The sequence below is a fragment of the Gouania willdenowi genome, chromosome 7 (assembly GCF_900634775.1).
Source record: "Gouania willdenowi chromosome 7, fGouWil2.1, whole genome shotgun sequence".
NCBI lineage: Eukaryota > Metazoa > Chordata > Actinopteri > Blenniiformes > Gobiesocidae > Gouania > Gouania willdenowi.
The window spans coordinates 12,173,555-12,189,044 of NC_041050.1; the positions used below are offsets into that span (position 1 = coordinate 12,173,555).

The 15,490-nt window shown below is 36.7% G+C and overlaps 1 protein-coding gene and 1 non-coding gene across 2 annotated transcripts; one reads left to right on the plus strand and one right to left on the minus strand.

Moving 5' to 3' along the window:
* Nucleotides 1-11,749: 11,749 nt before the first annotated feature.
* On the minus strand, nucleotides 11,750-13,964 carry ppdpfa (pancreatic progenitor cell differentiation and proliferation factor a). Its single transcript, XM_028453412.1, has 5 exons — nucleotides 13,840-13,964; nucleotides 12,629-12,731; nucleotides 12,434-12,511; nucleotides 12,259-12,352; nucleotides 11,750-12,165 (listed from the first exon to the last, which is right to left on the minus strand). The coding sequence occupies exons 2-5, from the start codon at nucleotides 12,681-12,683 to the stop codon at nucleotides 12,033-12,035; spliced, it is 360 nt and encodes a 119-aa protein (XP_028309213.1). The 5' UTR covers nucleotides 12,684-12,731; nucleotides 13,840-13,964; the 3' UTR covers nucleotides 11,750-12,032.
* A 310-nt stretch (nucleotides 13,965-14,274) lies between these two features.
* trnae-uuc (transfer RNA glutamic acid (anticodon UUC)) lies at nucleotides 14,275-14,346 on the plus strand. The gene has a single exon. It is a non-coding gene; the product is annotated as a tRNA-Glu (tRNA).
* Nucleotides 14,347-15,490: the final 1,144 nt, after the last annotated feature.

Here is a 15,490-nt window from a genome sequence, read left to right on the forward strand (position 1 = left end):
CTCATTTTGATGCCTTTCATAACTCATTTTTACAATATTTTAAATCCCTTAAAATGTTAAAATAAATTAAAAAAATAAAGCAAATAATTTGTTAAACATGATTGAAGAACTTACACTGTCAGAAAAACCATAGCCCTCTTTAAATCTGTATTTTACTGTCTTTCATTTATTCCCCTTAAAAGCCCCAATGTTTGTATGTTATTTTTGTTTTGTGATGTTTTTTCTCTCTCTCTCTCTCAATTTTCTCCATTGTGTAGAGATTAAACTTGTGGGTTTGACTTCAGTATTCTATTCTTACTATTGTTAATTCGAACACTGTATATGACATTCAAGTGCCTTGTTTTATGTACATATTCTGTACCTATTCTCTAAAAAAAACAAAAAAAAAAAAAACAATTCCGGTTCCGGGTTCATGACGTCATTGTGTCGCAGTTTTTTTTTTTTTTTTGGGTTTATAAAAGAAAAAAAGGTCAATATTAAAAAAAAAATAGTACTGCTATAAGTTAAGTTAAGTTAATATTGTCATGGTTATTTAATATTTCATGGTTATTTAAATTATTCCCGTGATACCAAACTTGCTTTAAATCGCGGATCACGGACTCCACTTCCGCCTCCGTCTCCATGACTGCTAACTTCAGCGTCTCAAACACAGACTCTCTGAATAGATCATTTGGAACCGTCAGCCACTGGTGAGTCTTTTGCAGACAAGTTTCCCATTGTTTAAACCAAATAACTGTCCGTGTAATTGCTCACTAACGTCAACCCGTTCCATACTCCACCCGTTCAATACTCCATCTGGAAAACTGTGGATTCTCTGTGGTGCCGCGCAAGGAAGCTAATCTCTGACCACTCGGTTCGAAGGTAAACAGTGATGTTTGTTTAAATAAAAAGATAGCCGAATTGTCGATAATACTTTAATTTACTTACTCGCTCATGTAGTTTGGAGCTTTACATTTTGTTTTGTGTGGTTTTGTTACTTTTCTGATTGGCGCTACAATGGCTATGGAGTTTGGTCATCAGCGTCTCAAACATGTCACGGGAGCACACAAGCCCTCACCACACATAAGGTATTTATAATTAAAAAATATACTAAATGAGTAAAATAAAATAAAACTAAACAATATTTATATAAAAAGCACACAAAACGACATCAGAACTGTACAAAAATATACAAAAAGACACAACATGACTCCAAAAAACATACATACAGAAAAATACAACAAAAATAGGGAAATGACTCAAAATACACAAAACTGAATATTTAACCAAAAAAATACACAAAATGACAACAGAATTGCACAAAACTACACCAAAAAAGATACGAAATGACTCCAGAATCACACTACAATGGCAACAAAAAACAATAATTATGCAAAAAAAATGCACAAAAAGACAACTGAAAGATAAGAAAAATACACATGACTCTAAAAAACATACTTTACAGAAAAATACACCAAACAATAAAGATATGAAAATGACTAAAAATACACAAAACAAAATATTTATACAAAAAGTACACAAAATGACAACAGTAATGCACAAAACTACACCAAAAAAGATACAAAAACACTCATAATGACTCAAAAAAAAATACATTACAGAAAAATACACCAAACCAGGGAAATCGCACCCGCAAATATACCCCATTATAACACTACAGAGTACTGAGTATGTACACCTCTTTGTACATCCAACCTTCAAACACATACTCATTTGGCCATAATTGGGTCTACTTAAGCTCCCACTATATGAATACAATACATACTTCCGACGGGCACTGTACTAGTATATAGTCATTATTATCAAACCTGACATATATTTCACAGAAATAGAAAATAAATTTATTTTTTTTAAAAATGTATTTGGCAACGTCAAATGTGTACAAGGTATCATAAATAGCGCTTTAACATGCATTTAAAAAAAAAAAATGTATTATACCACATTTTTATTGTATTCATTGGGACAATCAGAAGCCCATCTTTAAGTTGGTACCCCCATTTTTTGTGTTTTATTGCTACACAGATAAAGCATATGACCAAAATGTTAAATGCGAAAATGAATTAAGAAACGTATTGAGTCCAAATACATTTCAAGGGTACCCCTATACTTTATGCCAAAAAAACAACTTCATCCCAACTTATTGGATATTTTATGTAATTATTTTGTGTGTCTTATTTGCTCCAGATGCCCCGCCCATAATCAAGGCCTTTTAAAGAAATATTTTAAGTTATTCTTTAAGGGTTACTGATTGTTTACAACTTTCTCACCGGTTTTTCATCTTCTGTTGCCTCATTGTATTCTGTTTGTTTTTGGGCGACCGTGGCTCAGGTGATAGAGGGTCGTCTTCTGATCGAGAGGTTGGGGGTTCGATCCCAGTACTTGACTGTGTCGAAGTGTCCTTGGGCAAGACACTGAACCCTAAGTTGCTCCCAGTGGTCGACTAGCGCCTTACATGGCAGTCCTGTCCCACTGGTGTGTGAACGTGAGAGTGATTGGGTGAATGAGCTTGAATTGCTTGCAGTTGCAACCTTCTTTCATCAGCCTCTTCTTTGCATCTGGGTCCTAAATGTCACTGACCTGATAATGATAGTTACTGTGTGAGTATTCCCTTATATTCATATAAATATAGTATAGAATTAAAAAATGTACCACAAATACCTCCAGGGTTGCATTTGAGAACCATGATGTTTTACAAAGTTGTCAGTGATTGTGTGATGAAGCCTTTTCCTTTGAAACCTTTGGGTCCAGCCGTCATATGTGGAGGTGACTTTGACACAGACCTTCTGTCTGTGACTTTGGCTCAGTGACAACACAGTGAAACATAAATCAAAGAATTAGTCTAGAAGCAAAAGTGAATCAACGGTGTTCAGTGTTTACATTGTAACCAGATTTAGTTTGTTTCCCACTCTTAGAATGACTCATTCCCTCTCAGATGAGGTCAGGGCTGCTTTGCCATTATTTGCGATAAGAGGATGACCTGCTCTTCCACTGATCAGCAGCCGGCTTTAAGTTCACGCCTCTGCTTTTTAGGAGTCACACTAAAGGTTTAGCTGCTGAAAACTCTTAATAAAAGTATCAGTAATGATATTGCAGTACAGAACACGAGATTAAGCTATTTTTACAGCTCGACCCAGACCTAAACCCTGAACCCTGAAGGCTGTGAGGCAGCTGCTCTATGACTGTGCACTGCAGTCCAATGATAGAACCACAGTCTATTACAATCATTCAGTCAGAGCGTGGGTGATCTATTTTTGCTCAGTGGGACGTTTCACACAGTAAGCAGGGTTTGGAAAGGAACAATATGTAGCAACGAAGTGACAAACAGAAAAATACTATTCCTGACTTCATCTGTTTATCTCAATCAAAGCCAAATCTGAACTCTTTGGACCCTTTCCCAACTTATCTAGAGCTTTTAAATTAGCCAAACTCATCAACAAGTTTTATTTTTGAACAATACATTTTCTTCTTGAAATCTATCCCATCAGAGAGCCGTTACCAGCTTTGTGAGGGCTTGATTCTGTTTGAGGGTCCTGGTTTGCAGAACTACATGATGAAATTCTTAATCCTTTTACAAACTGCTGAATTATGTCAATCAATGTTGCTATAATACCTGTTGGCTGACGTCACGAACTGCACAACAATAATTTTGACTTAAATAAGGCTCAAAAACACTAGCCACAGCTTATGTGATTGCATGGTCCGCCTATATCCAGAAACACCTTCGTAATAATAAATCTAACCTTTCATGTTGGAATTAGGAAACATCTTAGAAGATGAAATGTGAGTTGTGGGATCCAGCTCCTTGTAAGTGAATATTGAAGAAACAGCGCATAACAAATGTATTAGACCACCTGTAATAAAAATGAAAAACATGAATATATTTTAGAAATCTTTCAAAAACTTGTTTAAAACTAAAAATGTTATAAACTGAAACAACTAGATGGCCTCCTTTAGCCTTGGTAACAGATTGTATTCTGTTCAAATTATTTTTTCTGTGGAGGAATGCAAGTAAATAACTATTACTTGTCATGTTAATCAATAAATAATAACTTCATTCTTTTTCAGGTTTTTTTTTTTTTTCAAATCAGTGGATTTGAAAATTTATGGTTACTATAATAGCCATATTTTAACATTACAAATTATGTTTTGGTTAAAAATCTTTTACATATTGGTGCATTAAACAGAAACGTGATTGTGGTCATTACTAACACTGTTAGTTTAGGGCAGCTGTGGAATATCTCTTACTTTGGGTGGTGGTCTAATACATTTGTTAAACAACTGTACATACATAACTTGGCTGAGTGATCAGTTATTGCATTATTAAGTGATCATGTAAAAACATTCACAACTTTCACATGAAACAAGGGCATCTCTATTTTAAAATTGCTACTGTGGCAGAAGTAAGGGCCCTTTGGGGACAAATAATGTTGTTGAATCTTAAAATTGAAATATGAACTATTGGTATTTGTTTTGCTGGTGTTTAGTTCTTAAAGCAGGGAATCATTTTCAGACCATTTCCCCTTGTTTGACCTTGTTCTAGAAGAATCACTGTTTACTATATCTCTGTTATGCTAAAATCTTTTTTCATTCATTGGTGGATTTTGTCAGATTTTATGTAGTTGTTCTGTTCATTAATACAGTTTATTTTTGTTTAATTCTCATCACTTCTACACTGACTTGACTGACCCTGAATGTCTTTTACTGGCACGTGGACCAGAGCCCAGTAGTCCACGTTCCCACCTCATGCTGCTGATCAAATATAGAACCAAAGTCAGACGAGCTACAGGAGCCTAAAGCAGCTCAAAACCTTTCACCTAAATAGTCAAACACGACTTAAAAAAAAAACCCACTAATACTTTGGAGACTTGCCTTGCACATTATTGCAACACAAAACTTGTGTGTTGAGTTTTAGTATTCTAGCTTGTTAACAGTGCTGAGTCATGAAACCTTTGCCCCAGATTCCTGGTTTACGTTTGTGCTCAAAGACATGTAAGTGTGCCTTATGTATCCATGCCAAGCTTTTTCACTGGCTTCATCCAGTCACAGGAAGATCAGGTTTAATGACTAATGCCAAGCAGAATATTTCATTGTGCATTAAGACTCAATTTAATGTCATTATGATGAGACACATTCAGATATTGGTTGCTAGACGACACAGAAAGACCATATATGATATTTCAAATCCAAAAAGCCAAATCACTAACTCATTGTGGACATAGTGAAATGAAAACTGATTAATACATGCAACACAAACAACAAAAACTAACTAGAATATAACCAGAAGATCACATACAGTATTACTGTCAATTCATGTAATTTTAACAGCAAAAAATGTCAAATACTTTCTCTGTTTTTTGGGGGTTTCAAAGCAAGTCCATGAAGCCTTACTCTCACTACTATTGTATTATTATGTTGTGATTCATACAGTGAAATCCTTGTTTCCATCAATCAGTTTTTTTTAAATATAAATTATGCTAAACGATATCAAAAAGTTAATCTTCAATGGTATAGAACACATACAATGATAAAATACAAAATAGAAAAAGATACAAATAAAAAAAAAGGAAAAATTACAGTGAAAATAATGCATAGGCTAACTAGGACACTTTGCGAAGCAGTGCTGCAATTTAAAGCTGAGTCATGATACATTTGCCCCAGATTCCTTGTTTACATTTTAGTTCTTAAAATGATTGAAAATGTGATCTTTAAAACACAGATGAAACAGGATGACCACAAAAACACAAAACTGATTAAATAGACAATAAACACAAAAGGTTTAATTAGATAGATTTTCTTTGATTCAAATGAATTAAACAAGTAATTCTGTGTATTGTTCTTACATTCAGGTGTTTTTCCTGATTTCTACACGCACTTTGTTTGGCTAAAATAGGTAACCTTACTCATCCTTTGAACTGTGAAGAACTTTGCACAGCAAAACCCAGACAGCCCTCTGCACTAAGGAAAGAACGCGGCATGGGAGAGTCCAATGTCGGACGTGTTTGGGCACTTTTAGATCTGAGGGCCTCCCTGGACTGATGCCAGGAATATACAAAGCTTTACAGGGCACCAAGGACAAATGAAGCTGGTAGTCAGTGGGCAGAGAGACACGTTAATCTGTATGAATCCCATCACTTGTACTTTTGATGCCAGGTTGTTTGTTCCAGTTTGGGACGCTAATAAGGGCACAAACTGGAACTGTTTGACTTTCCTGTTTCAACAGACTGGTTATCTTTGACTGGACCTGCAGACTTTAGTTGGGGCTATTTTTGGCCGTTTGTTTGCACATTGCAAAGTGTACCCTGTGTTTTTTTTTTTTTTTCATGGAAAGATCCATTCAGAGAATTAGCACATGTATCGATTTGTGCGGTGGTTTTTCTAGTATTCTCTGTCAATGGAGTACAGAGTTCAATGAAAAATGCACCAAAGTTCTCACTGGCTGAGATAAAAGCAAAGCATACGTAATATAGATCAATTAATCGAACATAATTTACTCAAAAAAAAAAAGGGAAAAAGGTTGAAATTGCCACTCGAAAGTTTGTTTTCATCTGAATCGTAAACATCCCTTTTGTGGAATTATTTGCACATTGCATTGTGGGATGTTGAGTCACAGATACAGATGCATGGAACATTATTTTTTCACTTAAGTCTGATATCACAGGGAATACCAGAAATAAAACAAGTAATCACCGTACGAATGAAGTAAAAACACATCTATTCATCTGTTTACGGGACTCCACATCCCACAATGCAGTATGTCAAAATGTCAACTGGTTTATGGTGAAGATAAAAAGAAGCTTTGAAGTGGCAATTTTTGCATTTATTCTTTCTTTTTGGAATAAATGATCTTCAATTCATCTTCATCTGAGGCATACAATATATGATTTTATTTCATTTAAAAAAAAATATTTAAAATAAAAGAAGTTCTAGAACCTGGATTTACAGCTTTCTCTTTGCTTTTATTCATCACATTCTAGACAACTTGAGAATCATGAATTGCTGTGATCGAAAACGCATACTAACGTACTCTACACTACATAAGTATGGTTAGGAGGATTTGGATGATAACCGTTTCCACTGAAGTATACTGAGACTAAATATCTCAGTTGATTCTCCACCTTTGAAAGTTCTGAAAGAATTTTAAGCGAGAAAGTGACCGGGTAGAATATCAACATGTGGTCATTTGACCAATAAAACTGCGGAAACACATTTCATGCTGACTTTTTGGAGATTTTTGGAGACCCGCCATTGTGCTACTGACAAAACTTCCAGTTAACTTCAAAACAAGAGCCCTATTTTCAAAAGCGTTAAAATAATGGAAGACAAGAAGAGATGCTTTTGTTTTGAAAAAGGGATGTTTAATTTCTAACTTAAAGCCGGTGTCATGTACTGAGATTGTATCTGAGCAAGCGCACTACCGGAAGAGGAATTTTTGCTACTTCCGCTGTGCTGAGGTTGTTCACTCAATTTCAAAGTAAATGTTCAAAGTTATTTTTTGGCATACTATGCACTTCACTGACAAATAACTTGCTGAAATATTTAAAATACATTATTACACTTCTTAATACACAATATTAATTTGAATCACAACTAAGATATCATTGTAATATTTGCGCATGGCAATTTCGGCACGAGTACAATCCCAGTACGTGACTGCTGCGTACAGCGGGTACAAAGTCAGTACTTGACACCAGTCCCAGGATAATTTTATGTTCCTGTGCAGTGCATCATGGGGCAGTTGAGTATGACTAGTGTGCCCACTGTGCAAAAATTTCCCGATATAGTATACATCCGGGTATTTCTTGCGTCCTCAGTCTTTCCATATTATCTAGTGAACGCACACATACTAATTTTGACGTCAAACTTGGTATGGGTAGTACATATGCGATTTCGAACACAGCCTGTGTTTTCTGCCACTGAGAAAAAACCCTAAACAGGTCTAAGGAGAACTCAATGAACCTGTTGATCAAAGGACCAGAGCTGTCGACTCCATAAAGCTGTGAGGACTCAACAGAATCCACTGTGAACATAACAATCCCCTCGTGGCACCGTTCCTCACATCAACACCACAGAAGTTTCACGTGATGCAGCATCTACAAGGTTTCCTGTTAAATCGCTGTGAGAGGAGCAGCAGGTGGAGGACACTGATAAGCTCAGCAGCAGCTGTTTGCAGACCGTAGTGACTGTAATGTACTTAGCCATGACTTCATGCAAAACAAAAAAAAAAGTGCTCACACATAAGCAATGTTCAACGTGCCTGAGGCATGGATCCCCATGCAGGGGTGTCAAACTCATCAGAGGCCAAATACGAAGTCGTTTGATCTTAAGTGGGCCACAGATTTTAGGCGGGAAGTATGTAATACGCCAAAAATATCCAGGCAATAAGTGACATATATACTGTATCAGTCCCTGCAGGATTTTCTCTTTTAAAAGTCATTGATTTTTGTGACCATTTTTTATTTGGGGAAATTATGTGAAATAATTTCAGGAAAATTATGGTCATTGAACAATTTCAGATTTAAAATGACTGCAGTCATGTTAAAAAAAAAAGCATGGTAAAATTGCAATCCTCCAAATAATGTGGAGTTTCATTACATGTTTGTATTTACTATATCTGAGGTGAGATATCTACAACTGAATTATTTGGTAATTTACACAATCATTTATGTTTCATTTTCTGTCTAACTTTCTTCTGCGTGCCAAAGTGGATGGTTCTAAAGGGCTGGATTTGGCCCCCGGGTCTTAAGTTTGACATATGTGAGTCCATGGATCATTTTGTTCCAGCCAGCAATGAATAAATAAAGTTTAAAAAATACATATGTATTTATTTTACATGTGTTTTATTTTGAAATGTTTGTACTTTTGCTTTAGGGTTCATTACTGCTATTACTCATAGCTGGCTGACCCCAGTGACCGTGCTCAGCCAGCACTTAGTAAAACCACTAAGAATACAAAGAACAAACGTCAGAAGTTACAAAATACTTGTGCAATCTTATAAAGCAACAGAAAAAAACCTGACAATTCAACAAAAAACCAGGAAAGGAACTGTTCACAAAAGATTAGCATGACAACCCAAAAACAAAAAACACATCCACACAAAAAAAATTTGCAAATTATTGCACAAAAAACACAAACTGTCAGCAAAAACAAATGTATTTTTTAGCAAAAAGTACATGATGCTTCAAAACACAGGAAAGGACCACATATACAAGTTCATAAACAGTTTATTTACAGTGAGTTAAAGGAAACTCAGGTGAAGTCTTTCCCACATTAAGGCCGTGTTCTGTTTTAATCGTCCCGCCTGTATCTCACACCAGCACTTTCCCTTATAGAAGCCGTTGACCTCCTTTAAAGACTTAGTGAGAGGTTTTGTAAGTGGTATTAAAACCTGAATTAATTGTTTCTAATCATATTTAAACTGATTAGCTCTGATTGACAAGGACAGTCAATGTTTCTTCCCAGAATTACAAAATAATTATGTAAGAGGGCGCTGATCACTTTTTATATAACATTAGAACTTTTTTTGGATGAAATCCTTTGAGCTTAAATTGGTCACTTGAACCATTTCTTTCCATTGCTATATAAATTCCCACAAGTTGTCAAAATAAACAGCGGATATACAGGTACTCTCTGTTTTGGCTACAAATTTGAAAAGCGTGCTCACTGCCTGTTGTTTTGGATGCAACAAAACTCAATGCAAGCAGTCGTCATGATCAAGACAATTGAGGTTCAAACTGAGCATTAGAATTTAAAATAAATGGTGATCTATGTGCATTTAACCATTGGGTGATGGTACCAGGAAGGTAGAAGGATGAGAAAATGAAGATCTACTCCCTTTAACTAAATTTTAGTTCTGGGACCAAATGGACCAGTTTGACGTCAAGTGGGCCTCAGATTATAGGTTGAGAAAACAGCTCATTTCAATGTTATTGCGCTGTAGTTGGTAAATCCATGAATAAAGGATATGTTAAGTATGTAAGTCACCAACAATATCCAAGCAATAAATGACAGATATCAGTCCCTGCAGGATCTTTACTTGAGTTCCTTGATTTTTTGACAACTTTCTATTTAATTTCTCTAAGAAGTTGAGAGTTACCATATTTCACCAATTATAAGCCAGGATTATAACCGGCAGTCATCATGTAATATGAGGATGGGGTAGCTGTGAAATTGTGGATCTTTATTGAATTGGTGTATCCTGGAGGGGCTGAGATAGCTATAAATAAATTACTTGGTAATTTACACGTCATATTAGGTTTTCTCTGTGATTTTTACTTCCTTCTGCGATCAAATTGGATGCTCTAAAAGCCTTTGGGCCTTGAGTTTCAGACTTGATCTACTGGGATTTTCACTATGAACCATCTTTAGCGCTTAGAGAAAACGGATGAGAAAAAACTAAAATATTCAGCGAACAGCTTTTTTGGGGGACAAATGACTTGCAGATGCCAAATGTGATAAATAGGCTAATGACCACAATTAGTTCAACATGACCACAAAACACCATCAAAGAACTCCAGTTCAGACTAGATGCCCAGTCTGGGTTTGGATATTGTGGACAGGCAGACTCAGAGGCCAGGATTCTATGGAGTGGAGGATGGTGGTTGAATGAAGTCCAACAGAAACCCAAATGGAAACTAATGATCCAACAGGGCAGAGACATAAAATACTTGTTTCTAGTTTGAACTGATCTGAATTAAAAAACCTTGACCGCAGTGGCGCCTGCTGGTCTTTCATGCAGGGGAAGCTCATTTTCTGCCTACTTCAGAAAATGTATCTGTTTATTTAAATGTGAATTCTAGTAGAATTCACATTTTGTTGTCAACAACTATTTGTAGATTATCACACACGCACGCACGTGCGTAGCTGCTGCGCGCTGGAGTGTGAGTGTTTGGTGAAAAGTCTCACAACACAAGCAGTAACAGTCTCCACAAACACCAAAAACAGACACTAGGTTTGTCAGAAGTTAATTCGCTATGAGAGGATCAGCAAAGTCTCCGTGTCAACACAGAGAAACGGACTGAAATATTTGAAAACCCGCCTGTGTGCTTACAACGTCATACTCTCTGATTGGCTCATTTCGCTGTCAATCAAAATTGAATTAGCCTGAGACAGATCATCCAATCATCATCCATTATTCCAGCGTCCGGAACAGACAGATCCAGCCCACTGCTCCATAGACCTCCTGTGAAGCCCGGCGTCCGATGGGCGGGACTAAGTGCGTCATAACCGAGCATTTATCCAATGAGCGTCTAGTTTGACTGCAGTGGATCAACCCCTAAATCCTGTCCCATTGAAGTCAATTGAAGCTGAACTTCACCACTGTTTATTAACACTGTGACGCTGCGGTAATGAATGAAGAACGTCACGCTGTCACTGTCAGTTTCCTGTTATAAGAAGCTGATTCTGAACTAAACATACATGTGTTCTGTCATATATTTAGTCAATGAAATGTACACACAACACTACATATTTGACCACTGATTTTAGGGGAAGCTGAGGTTCCCTTGTAGTCTTAAAGCATCCGCCACTGCTTGACCGATGGTTTGACAGTATTTTTGGTATTCTCGGCTCGGTGACGTCTCATTTATAGCATATTTTAATGTCTAAGATTATGAATTTATTCAGAGTTAAGTTGCTTTGTGGCTTTTTTAAAAAGCTTAATCAGTGTTTTCCTCTTTACCTGTGTCAGCTCACGTGTACTAAAAGTTATTGTAACTGCAAATATTGCAAAGATTCAAACGCAACACAAAAGTGTAGATGACTGTTTTTTATTACATCATAACAATTGCAACTCAAAGAAAAACATGGCAAAAAATGTTTACATACTTTTTAAAATTTTGGTCATAACAAAAAAAAGAGGAAAATATACACAGGAAACAAAGATAAAGTTAGATGTATTCACTAAAGGTGAAGAGCACCAGAGTCTTTGCCACTTGGTTCCATCTCCAGCAAAGGACTATGTGAAGGATGGCAAGATGAAGGGTGAAGGTGATGTTGGTGGGCGGGTGGGTATGGGGGGTGGGGGGTAACAATGTCTAGGAGGCAGTGGGAGGAGGACTCGTCGGTTCAGGCTTTCCAGCGTCACTGTTTTCACTAGCTTGTCTTTTCAGGACCATTTCCCTGGCAATGCAGGTCACCTGACCGTTCTCCACTGTGTAGGTCTTGTTCCTGTAAAACAGAAAAATGACATTTTTAAATCAGGTTTACATTACAACAGAAAATCTAGGTTATATTGTACCAGCATAACTCATCAACACTTACTTTTGGGTTTCAAGGCTGTTCTGAACGTTGGACGGGTGTGCTTTGGAAAAGAAAAATGATGTCCACCAATGTCCAGAGTCTTGCCTCGGAAGAGCTACAAAAAACCCAAAACGGTTACTTTACTTATGGGGAAACCATCCTATTTAGACCTTTTTATTATGGACTTTGTTTGTACCTGGATGGTGTGGAATGACCTCCCCTGTGTGCTCAGCGCTGCCACATGAGCTGTTACTGGAGGCAGACCCTAGGCGCCCTGAAGGAGATGCGTCATATTTTAGTTAAACAAGATATTACGTAAAGCTTTAACACAACAAAAACATTCAAAAAATGAGCAATGGCTTAATTATTTCTAATAGCACGTGTGACTCACTTCTGTAGTAATCATGGGTAGCGATGAGGGATCCACTCGATGGGATTGCCGCCATTTTTTTTTTTATTATTACTACTTTTGGTCAAATTTGAAGAACAGTAACCTGAAACACAAAAAAAACAAGCATTTTAGAAACATTAGACAACTGTACATAGATTGGAACTAGATCCAGGTCAATAGTCTATTAGAGTGTGTTAATGCAGATATTGCTCTGGTGTCACCAATCATCAAAAACAGGATTCTACAGTTTATTCACTTTAAATTGTTGTTAGCCCTGCATTTGTTCAGAATTCCTGGGCGTCTGGTGCTCACTGTTAAAGCAACTGCTGGGAAAACTGGTTTCCTGTAACAAAAATAACCAGGCCATGTACACGTTCAGCTCGAGCAGATAAAGCCTTTGCTGTGCATGCTCTGGTTACGTGACCAGTGAGTGTGACATGTCCTGTCCTTGGTGTGCATGTTTACAATGTTGGTGCACATCCAAGGTAAATAGTCCATCAATGTGTCCGGTGCAGATCAAGTTCATTACAGCCTGTCTACAGTTTATTAAATGTGTTCTAACAGTGCAGTTCTAATGAACAGTACACCATTATTCATTAATTTGAATACAACCTTGCTTATGAGTCTCTGGGGTTAAACAATGTGTGTATTTAACAAAACGTGAGCATAAGTGTTGTGTTGAATTTGGTTCTAGGTAAACGGCTTAACAGCATGTGAGCAGCAGATGGCTTTAAGGATTTCAGCACAGGCTGAACTCCAGAGGCTGTAAAAAACTGGAAAGAACGATAACTCATTAAGGACCACAAATCAGTGGCATTGTAAATCTACGAATGGAGCAATAGTGAAAGTCCTGCATTTCTCTGTATGATGGATGAAAAAGATCAAATGATCACTCTAACTGGAATGACTTGATGTGAATTAAATATCTGCTGTTTTTTTATTTTTATGTATGTATTTATTATTATTAATTTGTGGCAATTACTTGAATTATTCTACGTTCTTATTCTTCACCTTAATCACCATCATGTTGTTTTAAGTAACCTATTAAATTATACCAAAAAATCTGATCAATTTAGATCAGTTGTAAGAAAGTAAAGATGTGATGTCAGTGTCTAAAACATTGTACAGTCTAATTACTCTGTTGTTATGGACTGGTGATGTTAGTTCTTCTTCAAATCTCTAAACTATCAGTGAGTGTTCTTAGTACTCACCTCAGAGCTGAGCGCTGGTTAGTGTATCTCAGGATCAGATGCAGTCAGTGAAACATATGAAAAGCTTGCAGGAGATGCGGCTGACTGACCTGGTTCCGACTGACACAGCTTTATATAGACGGCGGTCCCTGCGCGTGCTGTGGCGCGGCACGGGGAAGGGGCGGGGACATCGAGCGTGAGGACATGGGGGAACGTGAGAGGAGATTTCACAATGTGACGAGCTGCTGACAGAGAATGAGCGAGAGGACTGGAAGGGCTTTAGTTCATCTATGATCTATTTCCAATAGCCTACAGTACCTATACGTTTGAAAGTGTCCGCGTTTTGTGCGTTTCATTGCCCAAATTACTAAACAGCGCTATTTCCCGAAACAGCAACGGTCTCACTCTACTGTAAGGCAGATTTAGGCCACGCCCCTTATTATATATATATAATCTTCCCTGGTGGTCTAATGGTTAGGATTCGGCGCTTTCACCGCCACGGCCCGGGTTCGATTCCCGGTCAGGGAACTACTTTTTCTCTTCCGACGCTACTGCGTTTAATCCACTTTCATAGAGATTTATTTTTACGTGTTTGTAAAACACGATCATAACCTAAGCCAATAGTTCCCCCATTTTTAGACCCCCCAGAAACACAGTACAGATATGTGTAGATATTAGGGATGCACCGAATACAATATTCATGCTATATTAAGAAATTCTATAATCAACTATAGCCACATATGGGTAATATTTTACATTTTGAAAAATATAATACTAAGATTATAACCCTAACATAATCCAAAAAACAAATATAACACGTGTCCATTCACTTTTAAAACAAAATTGAATACGTTGGTTTTTTTTTTTTTTTGAGCAAAAAAAAATCATTTTTGTCGGATGAAGAGTGTATGACGCCATCTAGCGGTCATTCTCAGTAATGACCTGGATTCTGTTGACAGAAGTCCAGCAATGTGCAAACACAGCAGCAAGATTCTTAAACTGCTGAGACAGGAAACGTCACTTTAATGACCTACTGCTCTAAATAGAACTTAATACTCTCACTACATTTATGTATATATAGAAATAGTCTGCCCATGCATGCATGTATATTTATATACATGCATGTAAGTGTTTGTGGACATGTATAACCAGATGCACACTTGTGTGTGTAATGGATATATGTACGACTCTGTACTTAACATTTTCACCTTTTATAACACTTGCAAATTTTGTTCTACATATTTATAGTGAAACCCTATTTGTATTTTATTATTGTTTTTTTGCACAACACAAATGTTGCTATTGTTAATATATTTTTCGTTCTATGTCACACTTGCTTTGGCAATGTAAACTGGTTTGTCATGCCAATAAAGCTGTTTACGAATTGAATTGAATTGAATATCACAAAGTATGATTTCAAACATGAAGCATCGATCAAATCACAGCACGACATTACTTTAATTATAAAATTTTGAATTACAAAAGCCATTATGGTTACACAATACACGTACTTTAAATTCCCATATTCAATAAAGCAATACTTAATACAGGTTACAAATTTAACACATAGCCTACTAACAAGTTATTTACATGAAATACATTTAGAAAGAAAAGAGGACAAACTCAGACAGATAACAACTTTCAAAACTTTACAAGGTATGAAAATATTAAT

Bases quoted from the DNA above. Each gene is read 5' to 3' on its own strand.
- ppdpfa (XM_028453412.1), bottom strand. From the start codon at position 12,683: ATGGCGGCAATCCCATCGAGTGGATCCCTCATCGCTACCCATGATTAC. The intron at 12,512-12,628 runs GTGAGTCACACG...CATCTCCTTCAG, and splicing joins TACCCATGATTACTACAGAA to GGCGCCTAGGGTCTGCCTCC. The intron at 12,166-12,258 runs GTAAGTGTTGAT...TCTGTTTTACAG, and splicing joins AACAGCCTTGAAACCCAAAA to GAACAAGACCTACACAGTGG.